General features: G+C 36.5%; 2 protein-coding genes across 11 annotated transcripts in view; one reads left to right on the forward strand and one right to left on the reverse strand.

The window, feature by feature from the left end:
• The window catches only part of Cbr4 (carbonyl reductase 4), a 75,326-nt gene that overhangs the window by 29,690 nt on the left and 18,610 nt on the right, over positions 1–27,026 (forward strand). The window contains exon 5 of one of the 2 annotated variants that reach the window (XM_046447647.2): positions 9,518–9,641. The exons of the other annotated variant lie outside the window; for it this stretch is intronic. Within the exon in view, the coding sequence (XP_046303603.1) occupies positions 9,518–9,639 (122 nt within the window). The 3' untranslated portion in view covers positions 9,640–9,641. The remainder of the gene's footprint in view (positions 1–9,517; positions 9,642–27,026) is intronic. 2 annotated transcript variants of the gene reach the window in all.
• Positions 17,967–27,026, reverse strand: part of Palld (palladin, cytoskeletal associated protein) — a 375,619-nt gene continuing 366,559 nt past the window's right edge. For 8 of the 9 annotated variants that reach the window (XM_046447644.2, XM_046447643.2, XM_046447641.2 and 5 more), the window contains 4 exons: positions 24,951–25,158; positions 22,068–22,233; positions 21,408–21,541; positions 17,967–20,132 (listed from right to left, as the gene is read on the reverse strand). In XM_046447644.2, the coding sequence (XP_046303600.1) occupies positions 19,960–20,132; positions 21,408–21,541; positions 22,068–22,233; positions 24,951–25,158 (681 nt within the window). In that variant the 3' untranslated portion in view covers positions 17,967–19,959. Of the gene's footprint in view, positions 20,133–21,199; positions 21,247–21,407; positions 21,542–22,067; positions 22,234–24,950; positions 25,159–27,026 lie in introns of all 9 variants that reach the window. The other variant, XM_046447642.2, reaches the window with a different exon arrangement.

Consider the following 27,026-nt stretch of genomic DNA (forward strand, 5'->3'; position numbering starts at 1 on the left):
GGATGACACTTCCCCAGAAACACATTTGCTTGCTTGATTGTCGCGACCCCTTGCCTGCAAGGAAGACGCAACTCAGGAATCTTCTTTCAGCAGTTTATTCAGGCCCTTGATATTTCTTCTTCTCCCTCTCGGATGCCCCTCCCAGCCTTAATAAAGCATCTCAAGCCCCAATGCGAAGCTGCCACGTGGAGCTTTCTCATAGGGTGGTAAGGGATTGCGTGCCAATTCTCCATATAAGGAGTTGTTTATCACAGGCCACAGTGGAAGCTGGCGCCATCTTCTAATGGCGGCCACGGTCTATTAGAACGGCTCACCACACTTGATTATGCTGGTCAGAGTAAAATTTCCTATATTCTGGATTCTCTTTGTGAATTTTAACATCCTTTGTCTATTATTTGTTTTAGTTTCTTTTTTCCCTCTGGGGACTAAACCCAGGGCCTTGTGCATGCTAAGCACATCCCATACCACTGAGCTATACTCCCAGCCCCAGCATTCCTTTTTCTTGATGGGCCACTTTCTTCTTGATTAGCTATGTTTTCTGTCAGCTGCATTTTGGTTGTTCCTTCCTGGGAATACTGCTACTCACCTTGATTGTACTTGTGTGTTCCCCAAATGTTCTTGGGCACATCATTAAAAAATACCTTTTTCCAGTCAGCTAATTACCTTCTTTGTGTATTGGGACACAGTGATTATATTCTCAGAGCTTTTGGTCTGGGGATGTCCCTCTGTAGCCTATTCTATAGCTGATGTTTCAGTAGCTATTTAGAGTTTATATCAGAGTTTGTGAATTTGCTAATACTCTTGGGAACTCAGGCTCTATAATTCTTCTCTCAGTCTATGGGGTATGACATCTGTGTTCTGCTATTTTCTGTAGATGAATAAGTGAGACTGCTTTTAACAGAGTTACCCATCTCATGCCTTTAAGGAACATCTGACTTGAGTGATTTATGGTAAAGTACTTGGAGTTTAAAAATTATTAACATTTTAATTTTCTCGGCTAGTGTGCTATATATCATTAGGATCATTCTGGCTTTGGCAGCAGATGGGTGACCTGGCTCCTCTCCAGATGTTCCTAGGTTCTATTCTTTTTAATAATGGTATCAGTCTCCTAAATCTGAAAACACCACCAGTTTATGCCAGGGCTTGACCATCCACATCTATTCTGAGTCCTTCCTCAGTTCTTTCCATTATTTGTGTGTGTGTGTGTGTGTGTGTGTGTAAAAAATGGATTTTCAAAGACTTGGATTAAAATTCTCTTTTAGCATGTATGCTTTACTTGAGCAGTTGATTTCTCAAAGTTTTGTCTGAGCTTTCCTCTTTTTCACCATATTTCCATTAGCAACCTAGCCATTCTTACAATTTTCATAAATCCAGTGTTACTGACAGTATACAAGTGTATCTTCAGTTCCTTATTCATAGTTTATATTTAGATATTTAACTATACTCTGAACATATGGTATTGAATGTCCTACAGTTCCCTAAAACCAATATGTGTAAGATGGAACTCATTATCCTTCTTTTTTTTTTTTTAATTTTTTTTATTGGTTGTTCAAAACATTATAAAGCTCTTGACATATCATATTTCATACATTAGATTCCAGTTGGTTATGAACTCCCAATTTTACCCCAAATACAGATTGCAGAATCACATCGGTTACACATCCACATTTTTACATAATGCCCTATTAGTAACTGTTGTATTCTGCTACCTTTCCTATCCTCTACCATCCCCCCTCCCTCCCCTCCCATCTTCTCTCTCTACCCCATCCACTGTAATTCATATCTTTCCTTGTTTATTTTCCCATTCCCCTCACAACCTCTTATATGTAATTTTGTATAACAATGAGGGTCTCCCTCCATTACCATGCAATTTCCCTTTTCTCTCCCTTTCCATCCCACCTCATGTATCTGTTTAATGTTAATCTTTTCTTCCTGCTCTTCCTCCCTGCTCTGTTCTTAGTTGCTTTCATTATATCAAAGAAGACATTTGGTATTTGTTTTTTAGGGATTGGCTAGCTTCACTAAGCATAATCTGCTCTAGTGCCATCCATTTCCCTGCAAATTCTATGATTTTAGAAATTTTTCTATTTTTTTATCTTAATGTTCACTTTAGTGGATCAAGTGAGAGATTGATTGTCATTCATAAATCTCTTTTATCCACACATTTAGTCATCATCAGATCTTATTAATTCTAACTACTAAGCAACTCTGAATTCTTCTAATTCTTTCCATCCCAAGATATGCTGACCTGGTCCAGACTTGGAAAGTTATATCAGCAGATATAAAAATGCCTACTTCATAATGTCGTCACCTGCCTTGAGTTATAAAAGCACTGCAAGTTTGATCCACAACTGTGTTTTTCTGATTTTTCAATTAACCTTATTCACTTCTTAATTTATGGTCTTTATTCATTTTTCTCTTGAGATCTTAGAGGGCATGGTGGAGCAGAACTGCCTACCTCATGATGCCTGGGAGGCAGAGTGAGAGTGTATAAGAGCAGAGAGTGAGTGTGCATGCACAGCAGGATGTCTGGTCCACGTGGCCCAGGTCTTCCAACTAGGCTCCACCTCCTAAAGTTCCCACTACATCCTGATAACACCACTAACTGGGAACTAAGCCTTAACACATGAGCCTTTGGGGGATATTCTAGATCCAAAGTGTAATATTCTGTCCCTCATGCACAAAGGCTTATCCCCATTTCACAAAGCAAAATGCATTCAGTCCATTTTCAAGAGTCTTCATAGTCTTTCAGAGTTCCAGCATGGCTCAGAGGTCTAAGTCCAGAGTCTCCTTTGAGACTTAATGCAACTCTTAACTGTGAGTCCCTGTAAAAATTAAAAAAAAAAAAATAGTAGGACAGGTATAGGTTAAAGGTTACTGTACCAAAAGAGAGGAATGGGGACATAGAAAGGAGAGATGGGACCAAAATGAGACATGAGGCCTGCAGGACAAACATTAAGTCCTGTAGCTCCACATCTGGCATCTGGAGCATGTGATGGTGAGATGTTAGTTCCAATGGGCTTGTGCAGCCCTACCGCTATTGTCTTGCCAGTTGCAGCCCACATGGCTTCCCTCTTGGGCTGGCTCTGCTTGCAACCTGTAGATTTTTTTGGGAGATGACAAATTCCTAGCATCTCTTAACTTTCTGGGGTCTTTATTGAAGCTTTGGCTTCACTCTCACAGCTTTATGCATCATCTCCTAAGGGGTCACCCATAGGAATTCCAATCCTGCCATGCATTGCCTGGTCTTCTAGGCTTTCCTTTGAAATCCTGATGGAGACCTTCATCATCTTATAATTCTTACATTCTGCATGTCTGTAAAGCTGCCCTACATGGATGACACCAAGGTCTCCTGACCATTGGAGCAGCAGCCAGGCTTTCTTGGACCATGGTTACAGTAGCCTCCGCCTAGATGGTTGAGCATATTGAAAGGAATCTTGGGGAAAGAACTTCCTAGGTGGCCTTGTGGGATCAAGGTATCCAGGGGTTCTCTTTTCAAAGGAAAATATGTTAAATTTCACTTTCCCCTTGAGCCTGTGATGGGTGGGGTCTGGCCAATTCCTGAGATGCCTTCAAAGGCATCTTCTCTTGTCTAAGTGCAAACTTGTCTTCTTTTTAATGGCACTATTCTCTTTAGCAACCACATTCTCCTTGGTCTTTAAACACACTCTTGTCAAACTGCAAGTTTTTACTTTGCTCTTTGTTCCCAATTCTTACTGTAAATCTGGCTAAAAGTAGCCTGCAATACCCATGTCATTGCCTGAATGCTGCACTGCCTTGAAATTTCCTCCATCAGATTAAATGAGTTCATTATCTTTAAACTTGGCCTTACGCAAAGTCCCAGGACATGGGCAGAATGTGGATGTTTTAGGGACAAATGAGGCAAGGCACTGAAGACAGTAGGAAACAGTTTTATTTGGCTGCAGCCAGGTTCAGAGGGCAGAGCCTTTGCTGTAATCAATCAATCCCCTGAACCCTGAGTTCAGGTAGTTTCAGAACTTTATACCCAGCATGTAAGGGGAGGGGCTTAGAAGTTCACAGTCTGTAGAAGTTCACATAAAGGCAGCTTTTTCTTTTACTGTTCTGGGCAAGTTAACTCTTCAAGGATAACACCTGAGAAGGGGAGAACTTCTTCTCCCCTTTCTTTCCTCCCCCTGCCAGCTGTTACCATGGAGCCCAATTGGTAACTTCTCTTATCTTAAAAATGTAGACATCTCTGTGAAGCCCCAGCTCAAGGCCAGAGGCCTTGTTTACACATTTCTACAAACTACTATACTAGATACATGTTTATGAAAAACTAGTAAGGGGGTGTCCAGCACCTGGAGTGCTGATTTCTTCCCGGCCAGTGGCCAAGTAAAACAGGGCAACACAAAAATTGGAAGTTTATTTACATTGAACCGTTTTGTAGAGACTCTTTTGCGGATAGTCCTAAAATCAGCCATGGTGAAGATTTCTGGGGAAGCCCAGTTAAGACTTTTCTGTGGAAAAACGAGGTGCCACTACATAGTCAAATTCTTTGCCAGAATGTAACACAAACAGCCAGTAGTCCAATTCCTAAAAAGAGTTCTCATTTCCATCTGAAACCTCATAAACACAGTCTAGTGTCCGTATTTCTATCAGCACTCTGGTCTTACTTATACCAGAATTGCCCATTAAGCTCTGCTCACATCATTCTAGGACTTCTCTAGCCTGCATCTTCAAAACCAGCTCTGAAGACTTGTGAACCACATAGTCAAGTATAGTCATAGCCATGACCCCACTACTTCATTCTGTGTTAGTCAACTTCTCATTCTATTAGTCAACTCTGTGGAAAAATTCTTGAAAAAGAAATGAAAGGAGAAATGATTTATTTTGGTTCACAGTTTCAGAGATTTTAGTCCATGGTTGGCTGGCTCCATTGCTATGGCCTGTGTCATGGCAGAGATACATGGTGGAGCAGAGCTGCTTTCAAATGGTGGCTTGGAAAGGTGGGAGAGGATGCCAGGGACAAAATATACCCTTCCAAGGCAAGTCCCCAGTGACCCTTCTCTCTAGGAGGCCTCACCTCCTAAAGTTTCCATCATATTCCAGTAGTGCCACCATCTGGGTACAAAGCCTGAAGCCCAGGAGGCTTTGGGGGCCATTCCAGGTCCAAACTCTAACACGGTTCTTACTAGGGTGAGATAGCATCTCACTGTGGTTTTGATTTACATTTATCCGTGGCAGCTAATGATATTGAGTATTTTTTCATAAATTGGTTGTTTTATTTTCTTTTTCTAGGAAGTGTCCATTCATATAATTTGTCCACTTCTTAATTGGATTATTTTTTTCTTACTCATTTTTTTGAGTTTCTTATATATTCTGGATAATAATCTTTAAACAGTTGAGTTACTTTGCAGAAAGTTTCTTCCATTTGGTAAGTTGTCTTTTCACTGTTTTTATTGTTTCTTTCCTGGTAGAATCTTCTTAGTTTGACATAATCTCATGTGTCTATTTTATTTTGCTGCTGGTGCTTTTGGGGGTCTTACCCTCCCAAATCATTGCTTATATTAATGTCTTAAAGGGTTTTCTATGTTTTCTTCTAGCAGTTTTATAGTTTCTGGTCTTATATTTAGGTCTTTGATCTATTTTGGGCTGATATTTGTGTTTGATGAGAAATAAGGGTCAGTTTCTATCTTTTGCATACAAATATCTAGTTTTCCTAGCATCATTTATTGAAGAGGCTGTTATTTCTCCAATGTATTTATTTTAGTCAGTTTTTTCGTTGCTGTTACTAAAGGACCCAACCAGAACAATTTTAGAGGAGGAAAATGTTCTTTGGGAGCTCACAGTTTCAGAGGTCTCAGTCCATAGACAGCCAGCTCCATTCCTCAGGGTGAGGAAGAACATCATGGGAGAAGAGTGTGCAGAGGGAAGCAGCTCCCATGATTTTCAGGAGAGGGAGAGGGGAGGGGGAGAGGGAGGGAGGGAGGGAGGGGGAGAGAGAGGGAGGGGGGAAGAGAGAGAGAGAGAGAGGGAGGGAGGGAGGGGGAGAGAGAGAAGGAGAGAGAGAGAGAGAGAGAGACTGACTCTCAATAATTTCTCCATTTTTGGTGCCTTGTCAAGAATCACTTCACTGTAAACGCATGACATTTTTCTGGGCACTCTGTTGTAGTCCATTGGTCTATGTGTTTTTATGCCAAGACCATACAGTTCCTTATTACTATGGCTTGGTAGCATATTTGAAGTCAGGAAGTGTGATACCTCTGGATTTGTTCTTTTGCTCAACATTCCTTTGGCTATTGAGGTCCTTTGTGCTTCTATTTGATTTTTAGGATGTTTTTTCCTTGTGCTGTGAAGAATGTCACTGATGTCTTAATGGAGATTGCACTGAATCTGTAAATTGCCTTTGGTAGTATCTACATTTTAACAAAATTAATTCTTCCAGTCCATGAACATAAGATTTCTTTCCTCTGTGTGTGTGTGTGTGTGTGTGTGTTCAATTTCTCTCATCCTAATTTTGTAACTTCCATTGTAGAGGCCATTTTTTTCTTTGTTCAAATTTATTGCTAGGTATTTTATTTCATTTTTTGTAGTTATTATGAATAGGATTGCTTTCATGATTTCAGCAATCTCATTGATATGTATATAAACACTATTGATTTTTATATTTTTATTTTGTATCCTTCAGTTTTACTGAATTTGTCCCAGTTTTGATGGAGTCTTTAGGTTTTTCTGTATATAAGATCATACCATATGCAAAGAGAGATAATTTGACTTCTCCCCATTCCTGTTTGCATACTGTTTATTTTTTTATCTTGCCTAATTGCTCTGGCTAAGTCTTGTACTCTGTTGAATAAGAGTGACAAGAATGGACATCTTTGGCTTGTTCAGATCTTAGAAGAAAAGCTTGCAGCTTTTTTCTATTCAGTATGATGTTGGCTGTGGATTTGTTATATAGAGTCTTTATTATGTTGAGGTATGTTTCTTCTATACCTGATTTGTTCAGAGTTTGATCATGAAGGCATATTAAATTTTATGAATGCTTTGTCTATATCTATTGAGATAATTATAGGATTTTTGTCCTTCATTTTGTTGATGTGATATATTATGTGTACTGATTTGCATATATTTGGACATTCTTGCATCTCTGGAATAAATCCTACTTGATCATGATGAGTAATCTGTTTGATGTGATGTTGAATTCGATTTCCTAGTATTTTGTTGAGAATTTTTGCATCTATCGAAGATCTTGGTTTCTAGCTTTGTTTTTGTTGTTGCTACCCTATATATTATTATAGAAATTATTAGTTAACTCATGTTCTCCACTAGATTGTGCAGTCGTGGAGTATGTATTATATTTTCTCTGTGCAGTATTTCTGCTTCCTTGGTTTGGTACATGGCAACAGTAGACACTAGAGAAATGTTTTTTTACATAAAAATCAAAAGGAAAGTTGTCAACTTTGAGCTAATATGGCTATATGTATTTATGAAATAATAACTCTATTGTAAAAATTACTCTTTTCCACCAAATGTACAAAAAAGAAAAAGTTCTGCTTCTGGAATAGCAGCAAACAATAGCAAAATGGGAATAAATTCTATTTCCAATAATATCAAAACCCATAACATTTAAGAATAAGTTTAACAGAAGTATACAACTTCTGCATTGAAAATTACAGAATATTGATTGCTGAGAGAAATTAAAGTTCTGAATAGAGAAATGTACTATATCTTTGGATTGGAAGACTCAAAAATTGTTAAGATGTTAGTTTTCTCTAAATTGATCCACATATAGATTCAGTCTAATCTCAATTAGAATTCCAGGAGTGTTTTTAATAAGTGCAAATTGAAAAGCTGATTTTTAAAATTTATATGGAAATGTACATAGATTCGCCAAAGTAATTTAATAGAAGGTGAACAAAATTGGAAAAATTATATTACCTCATTGGATAAATTATACCTGTAATGCCATGTAATCAAGAAAATAGTGTTCCACTGATTTAGATCAGTGGAACTAAAGAGAGAATCCAGGAGTGGATTCACATAAGGGCAGTCAATTGATGATTTTTTTTTTTTTTTTAACAAAAACACTAAGGCAATTCAATGAAGAAAGGAAAGACTTTGAGCAGATGGTGTTGGAACAACTGGATAGTCATGTGGAAAAAACACCTTAACCCCCACTTCACACTGTACACAAAAATTAATTTTAAATAATCAAGGCATATATATATATATATATGAATTATAAAATTCCTGAAAACCAATATAGGAAAAACGTTGTGACCGTGGAGTAGGCAAAGATTTCTTAGATAAAACAGAAAAAGCCTAAAAGATTGGTAAATTGGGTTTATTGAAATCAAGAAATTTTGGGGCTCGGGTTGTGGCTCAGTGGTAGAGCACTTGCCTGGCATGTGTGAGGCACTGGATTTGATCCTCAGCACCACATAAAAATAAAGGTATTATGTCCATCTACAACTACAAAATATTAAAAAAGATATCAAGAAATTTTTATTTCCCAAAGAAACTTCCAAAGATATGAAATGAAAAAGGGGGCTCAGGGGTAGAGCACTTGCCTAGCATGTGTGAAGCCTTTGACTTGGTCCCCTGTATCCTGCAAAAAGTAACCAACCAAACAAAAATTTAGGAAAAGGAAATGAAAAAAGTGAGTTATAGTCTAGGAGAAATTATTTGTGAAACATTTGTTTGTTTGAAAAAAAAAGACATCTGAAATATATAACAAATTTTTACAAGTAAATAAGGAAGCAGTGAAATAAATAATGGCCCAAAGATTTGACTACTTCACAGAAGATATATGAATGGTCTTATATACAAGAAAATGTGCTCAATATCTGTAGTCATCAAAGAAATGCAAAATTAAAACCACAGTGGGATATCACCAGATACCTAGGAGAATGACAGAAATGAAGAAGACTTACAATAACAGTTGAAGATATGGCACAACTGGGACATTTTTATGCTGCTGGTGAGAGCGCAAAGTGCTACAAACTCTTTGAAAAACCATTTGGCAGCATCTTAAAAAGTTGAACACAAAACAGCTATTCTGTTCCTAGATATAAATAAAAATATATGTCCACACAAAGGTTTGAACATTATTGTTCATGGTAGCACTATTCATAATAACCAGAGTTATAAGCAGTGCACATATTCATTATTGAGAGTGAATTAACAAAAAATAATATTCCTACACAATGGAATATTAACAACACAAAAAGAACTCCAGCTGCTTATACACATGATGAAATGCAAAATATTTATGCTAAGTAAAAGAAGCCAGATTTATAAGGGTACATACTGCCTTATTCCTGTCAGATATAGTTATGGAAAATGGGAACTAATCTATAACAACAGAAAACAGACCAGTAGTAGTCTGGACCTGGAGGTGGAGAAAGGGATGTTCTACAAAAGGGCTAGAGAAAACTTTTCAAAGTGATGTAAATATTTTGTATTTTGCTTGTGGTAGCAGCTTCATTGCTGTACCTGTCTTAAAAATTCATCAGATTATATATTTTAAATGATGAATTATGCTTTGATAAAACAGGTAAAAGAAAAACGGACTATGGTGGTAGAGGAGGTGAATTTTGGATGAGGACTCATCTATGTATGTTACTAGACAAAGTACTATTCTCGTCTTTTAGTTGGAAGCCTCTTAAATTGTCATAATGGTAAGTCAATTACTTTTGGTTTAATTTAAATAGAACAATTTAATATCAATTTCTTTCTCTGAAAGTTTGCATGGTGATGACTTCAAATGAATGGTGCTAATGCAATTGGTGTTCAGATTGTATATTGAAGGGACAATTTTTTTTCCTGGACGTTTCAAAAATCTATGCTTTGCCTTTAAATCATTTTAGATTAACATATTTAAATATTTGTGAGTATATTTCAAGTTAATACCTCGTATACTTACCAGGAGTACAACAGGAATCTTGTTTATGTGTGTCTTTACTGGAAATTAAAAAAAAATTTTGTAGTTGTAGATGGACAACATGCCTTTATTTTGTTTGTTTATTATTATTTTTAAATGCAGTGTTACAGATGGAACCCAGTGCCTCAAAGGTGCTAGGCAAGTGCTCCAACATTAAGCTGTAGCCATAGCCCTTTACTGGAAATTTGAGTGACCTTTTATACTAACTTTTCATCTCCTAAAAGGTGATTATGTCACTAATTTTTAGCATCCTTCTATAGATTATGTGAAACATCCCAGTATAGGGGTTCATATCGTTTGCAATGAAGCTAGTAGAAAGAAAAGGCCTTTGGAGCCCAAAAGTTCTGGTTTCAAGTTCTAACTCTGTAACTAATTGTGGTTTTGTCAAATTACATTCTCCTCTGAGCCTGTTTCCTCATTGGGAAAAGAGAGTAACACTTTTTAGATTTGAATGAAATAGTATTAAAGTACTAGCCTAAGCCTGGCTGGTGGTAGGTCTTGGTGGTGGTGGTATTCTCATTCCTCTTCTCAGGAATGCTGGTGCGTGCCATCTGAAATTCTCCCAGTGTTGGAAGCATTTGGTTTTGTATTCCTGTTTTTTTTTCCTACTTTTAAAAAATTGGTTCATTGTAGTTATACATAACATTAAGATTCACTTTGATGTAATTATAAAGAATATAATTTGCTCTAATTGAGTCCCCAATATTTTCCCTTTCCCTTCTCCCTCCCCCTTTCCTTTACCTGTACTTTCTGATCTTTCTGCTATTTACTTATAGTTTAGTTTTTTTTAAATTAGTGTCTTGTGAATATACACAATGATGAGATTCACTGTGCTATATTCATATATGTACATAGGAAAGTTAAGTCAGATTCATTCTGTTGTTTATCCTGTCCATAGATCTTCTATTTTGATGCTCCCTGCCTTTTCCCTTCCCCTCTCTCTCCCTTTCCCTCCCTTATTTTGGATTAGCTTCCACATATCAGAGAGAACATTCAACCTTTGGCTTTCTGAGTCTGACTTATTTCACTTAGCAAGATAGTCTCCAGTTCTATCCATTTACCAGCAAATGCATAATTTCATTCTTCTGTATGGCTGAGTCATACTCCATTTTATATACCACCTTTTCTTTATCCATTCTGTTGAAGGGAACCTAGGTTGGTTCCATAGCTTGGCTATTTTGAATTGTGCTGTATATTGATGTGGCTGGGTCCCTATAGTATGGTGATATATTTTCTGGATCTTATTTCTCAAGTCCTATTTTCAGATTTATCTATTCACCTTGATCTGAAGCATGTGCGTTCTAAACAGTATGATTTCTGGTTTGTTCATAGGATGTTAACCCTGATCTTTATCACCAAGTATACCTCAGAGAGTGAATTCTTATTCTAAAAGCAGTGCTCCTGTGTAGATTGCATTATTTACCCCAGACACTTTAATCCCTTTACTTAAAGGATCAGTTAGAAGTAAATATTTGTGTTCCCTCCGGCTATAAGGGAGCTAGCTGCCAAACAACTGTGTAACTTTCCATGGTTTCCCAAAATCTGACTCTTTTTAATCATATCTTTCCCTGTGACTTTGTTGTACTGAGCTCTGTTGAATCCCTTGTGGCCATTGCTCCTCCTTAGCTGCAGCTTTTATACTCTAGGCCTGGATTCCACAGTCGGTTTGACTAGTCTCTGACAGGCACACATGGTCTCAGTTCTAAGGCTGGTTGTCCCCACTCTTAATATTTGATCTTCAGAGGGGGTGAACTGGGGCAAAGGACAGTGTGTATTCCTACAGAACACTTTGAAGTGCTGCTTTCCACAGCGGCCCTGCTTTGCTTGCCAGTTTTCCACAACTATGAAATGTCTTTTGGTATTTTGAGTGAGAAATGTGACCTAAGCAGCAACTTGAAAGCAATTGAAAAGAAAATTGTAATAACATATAGTATGTTCTGCGTTTTTGAAAGAGTAACTATTATCCTAGATCAAACAATATCATTTTTATATTGTTTGTTTAAATTTAGTTTTTCTATTATTAGTTACACATTAAAGTAATTTGGAGAGTCATTTTCTTTTTTTAAAAAAATATTTATTTTTTAGGTGTAGTTGGACACAATGCCTTTATTTTATTTACTTATTTTTATGTGGTGCTGAGGATCGAACCCAGGGCCTTGCACATGCTGGGCAAGCACTCTACAGCTGAGCTACAGCCCCATCCTCTGGAGAGTCATTTTCTGTTCCTTGTAGAGAACCATTTTAATACGATTTATTTGGTATTAATCTTCTTATTTTAATTAACATATTTCCTGATTTTCAGAATTACACATTATCTATAAACTTCCCACTGAGGGAAATCGAAGATTTACCTCTCTTTGACTAGCATACCTACCACTGCTATGTGCAAACATAGTTTCTATCCCCTGTTAAATGAATCTTCTGTCTTCTTTTTTTGGGTTTATTTTTGGGAATCTTCAGTCTTCTTTTTTAAGTTTTTTTTTTAACCTTTATTTTTGTGGTACTGGGAATTGAACCCAAGGGTGCTCTACCACTGAACTGCATACCCAGCCCTTTATTATTATTACTATTATTATGATTATTTTAAATTTTGAGACAGGGTCTTGCTAAGTTGCTGAGACTGGCCTTCAGCTTTGGTTTTGTTATTTCTAGTTCTGTGAAGAATGTCTTTGGTATTTTGATGGAGACTGCATTGAATTTGAATTTCACTTTTGGTAGTATGGCCATTTTAACAATATTGATTTTTCTAATTTTCATAAACATGAGAGATCTTTTTTTTGTGGTGTGTGAGTGTGTGTGTGTGTGTGTGTGTGAGAGAGAGAGAGAGAGAGAGAGAGAGTGTGTGAGTGAGTGAGTGAGTTTGAACCCAGGTGCACTTAACCACATCCCCAGCTCTTTTTTTAATGTTTTATTTTGAGACAGGGTCTCACTAAGTTGCTGAAGCTGGCTTTAAACTTGCAACTCTCCTGTCTCAGCCTCCTGAGTCACTGGGATTATGATCTTTCCATTTTGTACTGTCTTTTTTCTATATCGTTTTTCAGTGTTTTAGAATTTTATTGTAGAGGTCTTTCATGCCTTGCTTAGGTTAATTCCTAGGTGTTTTGTTTGAAGTTACTGTAAGTGGGATTATTTCCTGATTTCTTTCTCAGTGAGTTTATTTTGGGTGTATAGAAAAGCTACTGATTTTTGTATGTTGATCTTTATATCCTATTAGTTTGCTGAATTTGTTTATCAGTTCTGACATACTTTTGAGGTAGTATTCAGGTTCTTCTAAGTAGAGAATAATGTCTCTGCAAACAGATAATTTGACTTCCTCCTTTACTATTTGTATTCCTTTTCTTTCTCTTGCTTGATCTTGCTAAAATTTCAAGTACTATATTCATTAAAAGTGGTGAGAGTAGACACCTTTGTCTTATTTCTGACTTTAGAGGAAACACTTTTGTTTTTCCCCATTCACTATGACTTTGGCTATAGCTTTGTTATATATGACTTTTATTAAGTTGTGGTATGATCTCTCTGTACCATGTTTCTTCAAGGCTTTTATCATAAAGACATGTTAAATTTATCAAAGGCTTTTTCTGCATCTACCAAGGTGATTATGTGATTTTTATCTTTGATTCTGTTTATGTGGTATGTTTATTGATTTGTGTATTTTGAACCATCCTCATGTTCTTGGAATGAAACAAATTTGATCATAGTATATGATCTTTTAAAATGTTGTTGAATTTGATTTGCAAGTATTTTATTGAGGATTTGTGTATCTGTATTCATCAAGGTTATTGATGTATAAGTGGTTTTTTTTGTTGTTGTGTCGTCAGGTTTTGGTAGCAGGGTAATACTGGTTTCATAAAATGACTTTTTTTTCTTTTTAAACTATTTTAATTTTATTTGACGCATAAATGTCCAAACTTATAGGGTACAGTGTGACATTTAAATATACATATATGTACATATATAGTGAATAATTGTGTTTCTGTGTACATAAGCATCCATGTGTCTGCAAACACAAACAACCTGCTCCTTCCTATTGTTTACAGCAGTATCTGTCTAGAGATGATATGATTTCAAATTTTGTGGGCACAAATCTAGGCAAATTAGGAAGTATTGCTTTTCATGCATTTGCAAAACAAATCTAACATTTGTAAAACATAGTCTAACACTGTTTTATCTTTTGAAATGAGGAAACAGATGACTAGCTTATGGAAAATCTAGACTAGATATTTATAAATTCAAAGCTATGAAGTTGTATTGGTTCTTTTTGAAACAAGCCTTTTCTAAAGAAGACTAATGACTAATAAAGTGTGAGTGCAGGCACACAGGCAGGAAATTGGATCAAAATCCAACAAATTACGACACAGTCCAGAAGATCTCTTAAGGGTAATGTTCACAGAATGATTTTGAAAAGTTCTTTTCCTTTCTGTTTCATGAGGTACTTTTTTTTTTTTTTTTTAAAAATGCCCTTTGGCCAGTAAAGTGTGAGACTTGCTGGGTTAAACAATGTCTTTATTGCAAGGCATAACAGTATTAAACGTATTGACGTGTATATCTAATTTCTGAGAGAGGACATACAGTATGTGCTGACAGAATTCTTTTCCAATGGGGCATAAGAGAAACCAACATTCCCTGGAATACATTTGAGGAAATATTGTTATAATAAAATTTATAGATCTATTTGCAGTGGTCTTTCCTCCTGACTGTCGGTCTGTCATCAGCATCCTGTCTCCACAGCTTGAAACCTGTGGTGCATTTCATCTTCTTTCCTTCTCTTACCCTCTATGACCAGTTGCTGCTAAGCTATTTTGCTGCTCCCTGTATACTGCATCTTCTGTTGTCCTCTTTCCGTAATCCTTTTCTGGCCTTGAATCCTCACAGCTGTCTTCTCATTCATCTTTCCATGTTTTTTTCCCTCTCACTTAGCCATTACATATCTGCCAATGTAGTCTTTATGAGCTTTTCAGTGTCAACCACCTATGCAAAAACTGTCAGTACCTGTTGTGCCTATGACAAAATACAAACTTCTTAGACTTCTTAGCCTGCCTGGGTGCGACTCTACCCTATTTTTAAAACTTGTGGCAGAAACCTCATAACAAAAATTTAAGTGTGCAATGCACTATTTTTAACTATATGCACATTGTATTGCAGATCTCTAGATCTTTTTCATCTTTCTTTTCTATTTATTGAGTATTTCCTTTTCCCCAGCTCTTGGCAACTACCTTTCTACTTTCATCTAAGAATTTGATTAATTTATGTACCTTATGTAAATGGAATCATTCAGTATTTATCTTTGAATGGCTTATTTCACTTAGCATGATGTACCTAAATTATCTAAATTATTTGCAACTGCTTCCCAGCATGAACCTTCAGCTAATTATATAGTTAAACATTTTTAAACTCTTAAAAATTTTATCATTTTATGAATTACTTCAAATATGAAGAAAATATGTTGAAAATAATATACTTTCCTACATCTACATTTTTCTGTTTCATATAATTCCACCCTGCTTTTTCTTTTTCCTTTTTGGTACCAGGGATTGAACCCAGGAGCACTCAACCACTGAGCCACATCCCCAGCTCTATTTTGTATTTTATTTAGAGTCAGGGTCTCACTGAGTTGCTTAGTACCTCACCATTGTTGAGGCTGGCTTTGAACTCATGATCTTCCTGCCTCAGCCTCCTGAACCACTGGGATTACAGGCAGGCACCACCACACATAGCTCTGTTTCATATAATTCTTTTTTAAAAAAGTAAAAAAAAATTATGTGTTTTTCTGAAGACCCTCTTATTATGCATCCCTTCCAGAGGAACCACTTCCTGAAATTGGTTTTATTTTCATATATCTTTCAAAAATGTATGTTTTTAAATATTTGTAAAATTGATTTATATAAACAAACCCATACTCTATACATCTTTTTGTAACTTCCTTTTATCACCAAATATTGCTTTTGCTATTCATCCATTTTAGGTATAAATCCAATTTTTCACCTTATCTCTTGTAATATTCTGTTGTATGGGTAAATTGTAGTTTATTCCTTCTACTAATGAGCAATTTAGGTTTTTAAAATGTTTTTCCTATACATTGTAGGAGTGAGTACACTTTCCATTGTCTCTTTTTCTATATCTTTGAGTTTCTCTAGGCATGGATCTTAAGTTTTTGTGCTGTTTACCTTCTCGACACTCTAGTATAACTTATGGATTGCTTCTCAAAATAATGTTTGCAAATGCATAAAATGCAAAGAAAATAAATTATTTAAAGTAATTATCAAAGTATTAAAAACAAGTTTTATCATATAATACACATGGCTCCAAGTCACATCATTTACTGGTAGGTCTAATAACTTCCACAAATTTGAAGTACTGCTGAATAGAAATGGTTTTTCAAGATTTGCTGTATTTGTAATATAATTTCTATGGGGACAAGCACAGGTACTTTTATACTATTGTGTTTCCTTGCTTACATTCATAATTGAGGGAAATTTTAAATTTCACCTAGAGGCTAATAATTTTTTTCCCTTCCAAGTTCAAAGTTTTGCTATTCATCCAGTTTTCCTGGTTGTATACATTATGTAACTGAAATAATTTTAACAAATTATTTTAATGTACAAACTATATAGAATAATAACTGACAGTTATTGAACTCTTAGTATGTGCTGGGTACCATGTTAAATTTTACATGCATCGTTATCTCATAAATCTTCACACAAGAAAGAGGTATTAGTTTTTATCTCCATTTTACAGATAAGAAAACTGAAACTTGGAGAGGGAGTCACTTTCTCATGGGTCCCACAGGTCACTCATGATCAACAAAGCTAAGATCCCAATCTTGGTTGGCCAGCTCCAAAACCCAAGTTCTTCATTACCATGTTATAGGATCCATATTTCCATAATGTAAAGAAAATCATACTTTTCATTTTATTAGTCTCTACTACTAGGTTAGCCAAGGTGATTATTGCATTTTTTAAAATCAGAGATAAATTCAGCATTAAAATATATAGTAGATCTTGTAAGCTACAACATAAGAAGGGATAGGGCATTGGGGATAATGTGAAATACCCAGTTCAGGCCTAATTCAAATGTATACATAAAGTTCCATCATAGAGCTTATGTAAAAGATGAATGTTTTCAATTTATGAAGGCTATGAATTACTTACATGACAAGCTTTATCTTTCCCTGCCCCCGTAGTGAGAAAGCTTAAATGTATTGTCCACCTGTTGTAACTATCTAGATATTAGTGCAATATACAGAGAGATGTATATGAGAGAGCGAGAGCGTGTGTGTGTGTGTGTGTGTGTGTTGCTCATGTCTTGTTCCATTAATGCTTTTCTTATTTTCTTCCTTTGATCTTTATTTCTGTTATCTTGGAATATTTTATGAACCCTTGCAATCCATGGCATTGGTGAACATACATGCATTTACATGACTACATATAACAAATTTGAGTGGTAGGCAGAATTCTAAGATGGTACCCAGTCTCTGTTGTACATACATACACCTTCTCTTAGTCATCTAATCAAACACAAATGTAGGTGCTACCCTGAAGGGATTTTATACATATAATTAAGGTTCCAGATCAGATGACTTTAAGAAAGGGAGATTATCTTGGGGAGCCTGACTCAATCAGGTGCACCTATAAAAGGGACTGGCTCCTTGTCAAAAGAGAATCACAGTGCGAGAAGGATCTGATTAGAGGGAGATTCACATTGCTAGCTCTGAAAATGGACAGCACTACCTGGCAAGGAATACAGGTGGCCTTGAAAAGCTGAGTACAGTATCTGCCTGACAGATTAAAGACATCTGTCCTACAATTGCAAGTAACTGAATTCTGTTACAGTCACTTGAACTGGGAGGAACATTTTGAGCTTCCAACTAGAATGCAGCCCAGCTGACACCAATTTTAGTCTTATTGTGAACAGAGAACCCAGATGCATCATGCCCAACTTCTGATATGCAGAACTATGATCATTAGGATGTTGCTTGAAGCTTCTAAAGAAGGTTTTGCTAATTTATTACATCAGCAGCAGAAAACTAAAACAACTGAATATTTTGCTTCACAAAATTGCACTATTATTTGTTAAATATTTATTGATGTTAAATCCACATTACACCAGCACAACAATCCAAAGTAGTATGATAGTACTTTTTTTTTTTTTATAAATACAACATAAAAGGTGGCAAAATAATGCTAGTTAATCCCAAACCCAGCAAATTAGCAAAAAAGTCACATTCAGAACAATTTGGCAATATATGACATAAATCATAATTCTACAATACAGATTAGGTCCAGGAGACTGTCTGTATAGTATCTTAAACTCCATGTTAGCAATGCATGTAAGTGTGGTAAAAGAAACTTGTACCATGCTGTATAGAACATCTGCCACCTGGTGCTCAAGCCTATTAATCATTTAAAACTTGGTTGGTTGGTGTTCTTACAAAGTAGAAAGCTGTACATGTGAAGCAGTAATATGAAATATATGGGGTGGTATACAGATATAAAATTATTTAAAAAAATACTATGTATGAATTGAGTAACTGAGCTAAGAAAGTTCAACACTTTTATTATAAATAATGAAAGATATATGTGTTCTGCATAAGGAAAATAGTGTTTTCTTTTCATAGCAAAGTACCATTAAAGCCTCATGTTTTATACTATTAGGCCAAATTATTTTTTCTCATTTAAAAATTTTATTGGTTCCGACTTAAAACTATCAAGTCTGGTCAGAATCAACTCAGTCTAGCTGATGCAGAATCGTATGCATTCAAAAAGCAGTCTTTGTAGATATGCCTTTCAAACTACTCAGAACCCAGCACCTTCTTCAGGCAAGGTTTCGCGGCAGCAGGGGAGTGAAATAGCTTCCATTCACCATATCTAGTGCCAATGAAAAAAAATGCATTAAGCACAGACTTGTTTTTGACTCTCCTTAACTCTCCATTTCCATCAAGTACACTAGATTCTACAGGCAATTTCTCATTTATGCCACTCTTGCGGTCTCAATCCATATTCAACTTGCTCTACACATCTAAAATCTTCAACTACTACACAAACTTCAGATAACACTGAAATCTCCATAGCACATGTGCTCCAAACTTCCAACTTGACTTGTGAATGGCAGTGTTTTTTCACCTGCACCTTACGATTAATTCTGAAGAAAACCAAAGAAAAGCCTGGCCTTTGCCACCTCTCCTGCCCCTTCTACTTTTTTCTAAATGAATACAATACAATTGTGCTGGTAGCATTTTCCTTCATTCTCCTCCCTACTCCTTCCAAACCCTCTTTTTCCTCCAAATATACTATATACCTTGGTCATTTGGGCGGTTTGGATGCCTTTTGTGGAATGGACTATAATATATATCTGCTTTACTCACAATACTTTATATTATTTATATTTAAATTAGCCTTTTAATACAGTTTGTAAATAAGCTTCTTACCAAGGTAGCATGAAAAGAGAATACTACACAAAAGAAAAAAAAAAGTTAAGAAGAAAGATATTAACCTTGTTAGAAAACTCTTGGTATTTATAAAAATTAAGGCAAGTAGTTCCTTATGATTTAATATAAAACAGTTTGCAAAGACAAGGCATTTACTTGGATTTCTTTGTCATTTTCTCTTCCTTTTCATCCTTACATATTGCACTTGGTTCACTGTAGCTGTTGAATACACTGCACTTTAGAATCATTGTAGTATCACATTAAACATTTCACGCTATTGTGCTACATAGCACCTATAATTTGTGTTTAAAGGCACTTGTTGATTTATGGTTATTTTTGAACAACTGATTTCCTGTAACATTTTGGCATTTCAGAGCACTTTAATCACGCAATTCCAAGTTTTAAACTGAACAATAAGTGTGAATTTTTTGTGCAATGTGTGTCTTTCTATACGTATCACCTACTTAAACTCTAGTTTGGTATGTCAAGTAAGAAAAATATTATTTTGGTGTTTTTCTTTTTATTTCTTATAGTCAAAGGTATATTTCTGCCTTTTACATAACGTGGTGGAGGAATATGTTGGTCAAGGCAATGGCGGTTTCGGTGTTTCAACTTTAACAACAATGCTGGATCACAGGTCCTCACTTTCTACCAAGCCAGTATTCAGTGTCAGGTGAGATGGGTTGGCTTCAGGTTGGAACGCTGCTTTGATGTCTAGTCCCTGGTCCGAAAGTGCTGCATAGCGACTGGCTGAGGGCCGTACTTTTTTTGGCTTGGTGGTCTGTGGCTGCTGATGCCACTGGGCTACAAAGAAAGAGTAAATTAAGATTTTTAACAAAGATACACTTGGAAAGCCCTTAAGTATTTCAAGTAAATACAGAATGTCTTTTGACATATACCAGGCACATATTCTTTGTGAAAGACAACACATCCATTGTGGAGACAGAAAATCTAGGGATACCTTTGCATTTTACTTATATGTTGTAGATTTATTGTCTGTATTGGTAATAAAGGTCAAGTATAGTACTGGGAATCCTTTCAAATAGTTAATAACTTTCCTAATTCTCTCTTCTCCTTTTAAAAAAAAATTGGTAGGAGGATTAAAGCCATGGGCACTTTACAACTGAGCTGCATCCCGAATCCCTTTTAATCTTTTATTTTGAGAGAGGGTCTGACAGTTTGCTGAAGCTGGCCTCAAACTTGTGATCCTCCTGCCTCACTCACCCTCTCAAATCACTAGGGTTACAGGCATGGCTCTTCCTCCTCTTTGAAAAACATACCTTTTTCATCAATAATTATAGTAGTTAAGAATTGTGGAGGGATGTTTAACATTAATAAATTGAATGGAAAGAACTAGGCAGTAGAGACAGTTTAAGCCACTGGTTTATTGATGAATCTCACAAAGCTATTTCTTTTTCAAGAGGTAAAATTTGAAATTAGTTCTTAAATCTTTTTCTGATGGCTTTCCTTATGCCAATGGATCATATAATGCTATTTTTCTAATCTATAAATTCAGCAGGAACTTTTTAAAAAAAAATTTTGGATGCATGTACACAAATATACACACACAAATCTATTGCTGAGCTGCTTAAGATTAATGAGAAAAGCACCAAGCCACAAAAGTACACATTCCAGCATCAGTGGTACACACATTCAGAGTGCATTAGGACACCATGATAGGATTATAATGTAGGAAGAAATGTTAAAAGACAGTTATTTGCAGAACGCAGTAATAAGAAAACGTGACATTTATGCCTTTGTCTACTGTTAACTCCTATGGATGCTTAAGTAGGGAAGCCACAACTGACTAGCCAATGTAAGAGAAATCAACATGCATATCTTGCTAATTATTCAAATCTCCTTAATGATACTTGGGTATTTGTTCTCCTGCTGGGGTTTCATTATTAATGTCGAGAAACTATAAACAGAAAGAGAAAGAGCAATATAAATTTTTTGACAAGTAAAATGCTAGAGTTGTTTAAAAAGATCAGATAAGAGTAACATGAATTGCTGTTCAGATGTTTAAATTTTCATAATTCAATGAGTAAATGCAACCAGATGAAATGAAGTGGCACTCACTGTAAACATCCAGCCTGGCAGTACAGGACACAATCCCTGCTTCATTCTTGGCTGATACAGTATACCACCCAGCATCTTCTTTTGTGGCTCCCTGAATGAGCAGGCAGATGTATCCATGATTATCCTGGTGCATGCTAGAGAAAAGGATAAAGTCATTAGGCTCTAAATTTTTAAAAAGGGACTTTGGACATGAAGCATCATTCTTAATTAGGTCATTAGAAACAGAATTGTGCAAGTGGCAGATAATAGGGTCATACTTATTCTGGAGAGGCTGCTAGCCCTATTAAAGTTAATGGAAGAGAAGAGCAGACCCAAGAGGTTGAATAAATCTGTGCACTTAATTCCTAGTTGAGGATCTGCTTTTACAAAAACCACTGAATAGTCTGTCACCACTGAAGCAAATGAATTCATCCTTTCTTTTGATGTAAACATTTAAAAATAATTACTGTTAGGTTAAGACAATATGCTTTGTCACATATCAATATAGCATCTATCTAAAGGTTTAAATCTATATTTGGGTAAAGAGTGATTTTTGTCTTTGGTATAATCAATAGCATGGCTTTTGCATACACTGATTTAAATGGTACATAAAATGTATCTTTTTATATATCACTAGAACTGAGCTGCTATGGGTTAAATTAAGTCATTGTGTAGTCTTACCTCACTCGATCTGTGCTATGGGTGAGTGATTCATTTTCTTTCTTCCAAAATATTTGAGGTGGTGGTACTCCTGAGACGCGGCATTCGAGCCGTACTGGGTACCCATCAGCAACTCCTGTATTTTGCAGCTTCTCAAGGAACACAGGAGGTTTGTGTGCTTCTTTAGCTAAGGGAACATGAGATGGATTGTCTATCAATGATATACAAAAGGAGCACTGCAAAGAATTCAGAAGCCTTTACAAATTTTGCTTGAAAAGATCTTTTATAATACCATTTTTCATTTCGGGTGATAAGATGCTAGTCTCTCTCCAAATTATTCTTTTATCAAGCAAAGGTTTGTAAGCTTTCTACTCATTTATTTCCTCAATTAATTCACGTCTGATAGGCTCACACAGTCCATTGGCCATCTGTTCCACAGAATGCCTGTCCAACAGCCACAGGAGATGCCCGAGTCATTGCTAGTATCCGTGATGGCTTCACTAATTATGTCACCACACAGCCTCTACCAACCACTGCCACCTAGTGATGCTGAGCAGGACAAGCATTTCTAGGAGTCTGATCTGCTTAGATTCCCTCACTTCCATCTGAAATGTTTGCTTTGAAGATTTTGAAAATTCGAAATTCTTGGTTTAGGTGAGACATGCCAGAGGACATAAAGCGGGAAAGAAAATACAGAGCAGGCATCATTATGGCAATCTGGTAGCTTTAAATAGTTCCCTATGAACTAGGAATGTACATCCCATAATTTACAAATTTCAATTTGTATTCTTTGAAGGGAGCTATAAAAAAGACAACTTTATTATTGCCTTATAGGAAGGAAGCCATAAAATAAAGACAACTTTATTATGTAGTCTGAAAAGATCAGAACTGATTGTTTAATAACACTGAATGTTATCTTCCAATGAGAAATTGTTTTCTTGCATCAGTGGTAGAAACAAAATCAAAGAAAGAATTAGGTTTAATTATTCTCTTCTAAGCTGCCAAGAATAAAATTTGAAGATATATACATGTCTTTCTGCACCACCACCCTCTTGCCTGGAGTGACAGATACACCCCAATAAAGCAGCTAGGAGGGAGCTCAAAGATGATAAACATTCAACCTGAAATTTCCAAATGCCTAAGACTCTCTAAGACCTTGACTTACATAGAGGGTTTGTTTTTATTAATTTTCCGTAGTTATATGATCTAAGCTATTTTGGGGGAAGTGGGAACAGAAGCTCTCCTCATATTCTTTCTGGGTCTCAGTTTTGAAAAGAACATAAAATGTTGAAAGCAAGCCTTAATGTTGTAGCCACTCACCAGTAAGAATAATGTTCCTTTGTGGAGCACTGTGCAGGGCACTCGTTAGTGGAACCGCATACACAGTAATTAATTCTTGTAAAAATGCTGAGATGCGTTATGGTCCCCATTTTGCATATGGAGAAACTGAGATGCTGATATATGATATCATACATTTGCCAAAGGCCACAAGGCTAGTAAAGTAGACACGAACTGGGATTGGCACTGAGATCTGATGCCAAAGACCTTGATTCCAATTACCATGCACTGTCATCTTCTGACAGAAGTGTGAAGGGAGGTATACTGAGATATCTGTCTCTTGGACCCCCAAATCACAGTCCTGAAGGACAGATATGATCAAAATGTACATTTAATAGAAAGAGGAACAGTTTTCATTTAAGGTTAGAAGAATGAATGAAACCAATCCAGTGTGTAGGTACATAGCTGAAGTTGCACCACAGCCTACACATTTACCACTTTTTTTGTGTGTGGAAAAATATCTTGGTCTTATTGTTAGAATTATCATTAGGATTTTAGCCAGGACCTCTTAGGTTTTATTCTCCTTGCCACTCTATTTCTTGAAAAAGCTCAGTACTCACAGTAAGTTTTGATTTGAGTCAGATTCTCAGTTTACTAAATAGGAAAGTCAGAGAAGATTTGCTCCAATTATTTCATAGAGCTATTGTGAAGACCAATTGAAATAATGTGTATGAAGTGCTTTGTAAATATGAGGTATGAGAAATAAACGTTATGTTTTGTTATGCTTCTTTTATAAAAGAGACCAGATGAGCTTGGTGTAGCAGCAGTATGCACCCCTGAAATCACAGCGACACAGGAGGCTGAAGCTGGAGGATCACAAGTTCAAGGCTAGCGTAGGCAATTTAGTGAGCCCTTGTCTCAAAATAAAAAATTAAAAGGGCTGGAGATGTAGCTCAGTGGTAGAGCAATGCCATTAAAAAGAAAGAGAGAGACAAAGAAAAAAGATAGATCAGATAATTAGAATCTTTACTTATGCCTAACTCCTAAAAATGGTATAAACCTTTCAATAAGCATAGTTTCCTTTTTAGGCTTCTCAAAGGGTAAGACTTCATAAAATAATACTGCTACAAGATTTACCTACAATCACAGTATAACCAATTGAAAAATAAATCTGAACTTAATTTGATTATGGCACTGGGTATAGATGACAATGTTGTTTAAACTTTTTGAAATTTGAAATCACTACACATTCTGTTAAAAATGAGTTCTGTGTGTTGAATTTGATTTATAATCATATTTTTCATTTCTTGGGGCCTGTGCTGCTATTACTCTTTCCCTGTGTAATACTGGGGCTATCACATATACGAGAACCTGGAAATACTGCTAAAATCCTTTCCCTTCTTGTTCAGGTTAGTGGGAGAAAAGAATAATAATGGCTACACTGGAGTAAGAAAAATTATTTCTGATATGCTAAGCCTTATAATATGTCCTCACTGGTGATTTTGATGATATAATCTATTTTGTCAGTGGTTTATTTTCTATATTGGTTAAATAATGTAGACTTCATTTATAAGTGTAATCTGATATTCATTCTGGCAGAGAGAAAGGATTCACAGAGAAGCCTACCAGCAACCACAAGCTCCAGGCTGAATGAGTTCTGTCCTGCTCGGTTGGTGGCTATACACGTGTAGATGCCGGCATCTCGGGATGTGACTGGCTCTATGATCAGAGAGTGCACCCCATTTTCACGAACAAGCATCTTGTGTGCACTGTCGGGGCGAATTGGCTTTCCATCTAGTTGCCAGCTTAGATCTGGGGTTGGTAACCCACTGACCTAAACCAGAAAGGAAAGACGTGTAAATTTTTTTTAATATTGAAACAGTGAAATCACTGAGAGCTAAGAGACCAGCATACATTCCTCCTTTGGTAGCAAAAGAAATGGATTTTAGAATTAGCTTGTGTCACTTTTTTGCTTAAAACTATTCCATGGTTTTCTAAACACTCACAGGCTTACTTCTAAACATTTCTTACAGAACAACTTAGAGACAAGTGAAATAGGGATTTAAAAAATTTCTGTCATTATCTTACCTCACCCAGGACTATAAAAATTCCTGGGATGATGTCAGCACCAGGCTCTGAGCTCTTTGGAAAAAAGATGTCCAACCATAATAACAAGCACTCAGCTGGCATTTATATACTCTAAAGCTTCTCATCAAGGAGTGGCATTGCTATGGAGACATTAGTTAATGCATCCATCAGCACAGACAGCTATTATTATTTAATAATCTTTGAAACTGAGTAACAAGAGCAATATGAAATTACCCAGAAAGCCATCTCAACAAATTAGCATCACAATGGAAATGTCATAAAATCTTGAGACCATGACGGTTGTGTTGACCAGAGATCAGATAAAAGCACATTTAATTGCTAATAACACGTTGTACTGTGAAGGGTAGGGATGGTTGCCATCTGCCAGCTTTTTACAGTGTTGTCCTTGATTTTGAATAGGAGAAAGGCACTGCTGAGGAGGGCCTTTTTACCTCCCCGATCTCCAACTTTACTAGTGGGAAATTATATACAAAGCACATCTGCTGCATAATACAACAATTTCTTTGAAGAACCAGCTTTGCCCAAATCAGTCAGATAACACACACTCCACTCCTGCTCTGTGATGATATTTATTCATTTATACTACCTACAAGATGCCTCCCAGAAATGAAGCAAAAAGTCCAGAGAGTTGAAAGAAAAAAAATTAAGTGTACTCAATGGTGGATTAAAAGCATGAATAGACTTTGGAAAAAAACAGCCGTAGTCAGGCAGCTTGGCTTCTGTGATGGTCAGGCTCTGCTGTCCCATCTGTCCACTTGCTATCCCCCAGCTCTCCACCTACACAGCTTTGCCTGTTTGGAGGTCACTAGAAGTGATGCAGGGAGAGGGCGTAGATACTTTAGGTCCGGCCCCAGGCCTTTCCCAAACTTAGAAATAGTACTGGTTCCACTTCACTAGTTCGATCCTAGACGAGCTGGCTGTAGTGTGCTTGGTAGGAGAGGTGCCCAAAGCACTGTGTCCTCTCAAGCCACCTAATTCACAGTGGACCTATCCCAGTGTGCAGAGTTACTCATGTTCCTGCAAAGGGAAAGTCATATTCTTTTAACCCCGGTCCCCCTGGTAAGTAAGTAAAGAATGCGCAGTCCCAGGAGCTGAAGGTCCTGGTGAGCAGTTCTGTTTGGGAGACAGAAGGGCACGCTTATTCCTGGAGCAGCGGAAAGAGGTATTTCCCCAAGCCTCAGTGCTGGGTGGAGGGTACTCAGTGTCTAGGAATGTTTGCCAGGAGTTGGGGTGGGGGGCTTTTGGGCAAAGAGCAAGCTGTTGCTTTCGTGTTTGTTTCGTGTTTCAAGTCTCTTTTCCCCCTCAAAGCTTAAAACACACTGAAGACTTTATTTTTCTCTGAATCAGGTAACACTCTATCTGTTCATGTGGCAAGATTGAACATTTTCTTCATCTATGTCAGACCATCATAGTGAAATCAAGCACAGACTACTTTTCCTCCCAATATTCTTTTAAAGGCAGAGGTTTTAAGGACATTTATGCCACTGAAATACTTAAATACATATACTGAAATTCAATTTCTGTGCTCAATTTGAGAAATAAATTACTATGACTTCTTTTTAAAATATGATCAAAAGTAGATATAACAGTATG

The sequence above is a fragment of the Marmota monax genome, unplaced genomic scaffold (assembly GCF_021218885.2).
Source record: "Marmota monax isolate L192 unplaced genomic scaffold, Marmota_monax_Labrador192_F-V1.1 WCK01_AAM20220418_F8-fsc00040, whole genome shotgun sequence".
NCBI lineage: Eukaryota > Metazoa > Chordata > Mammalia > Rodentia > Sciuridae > Marmota > Marmota monax.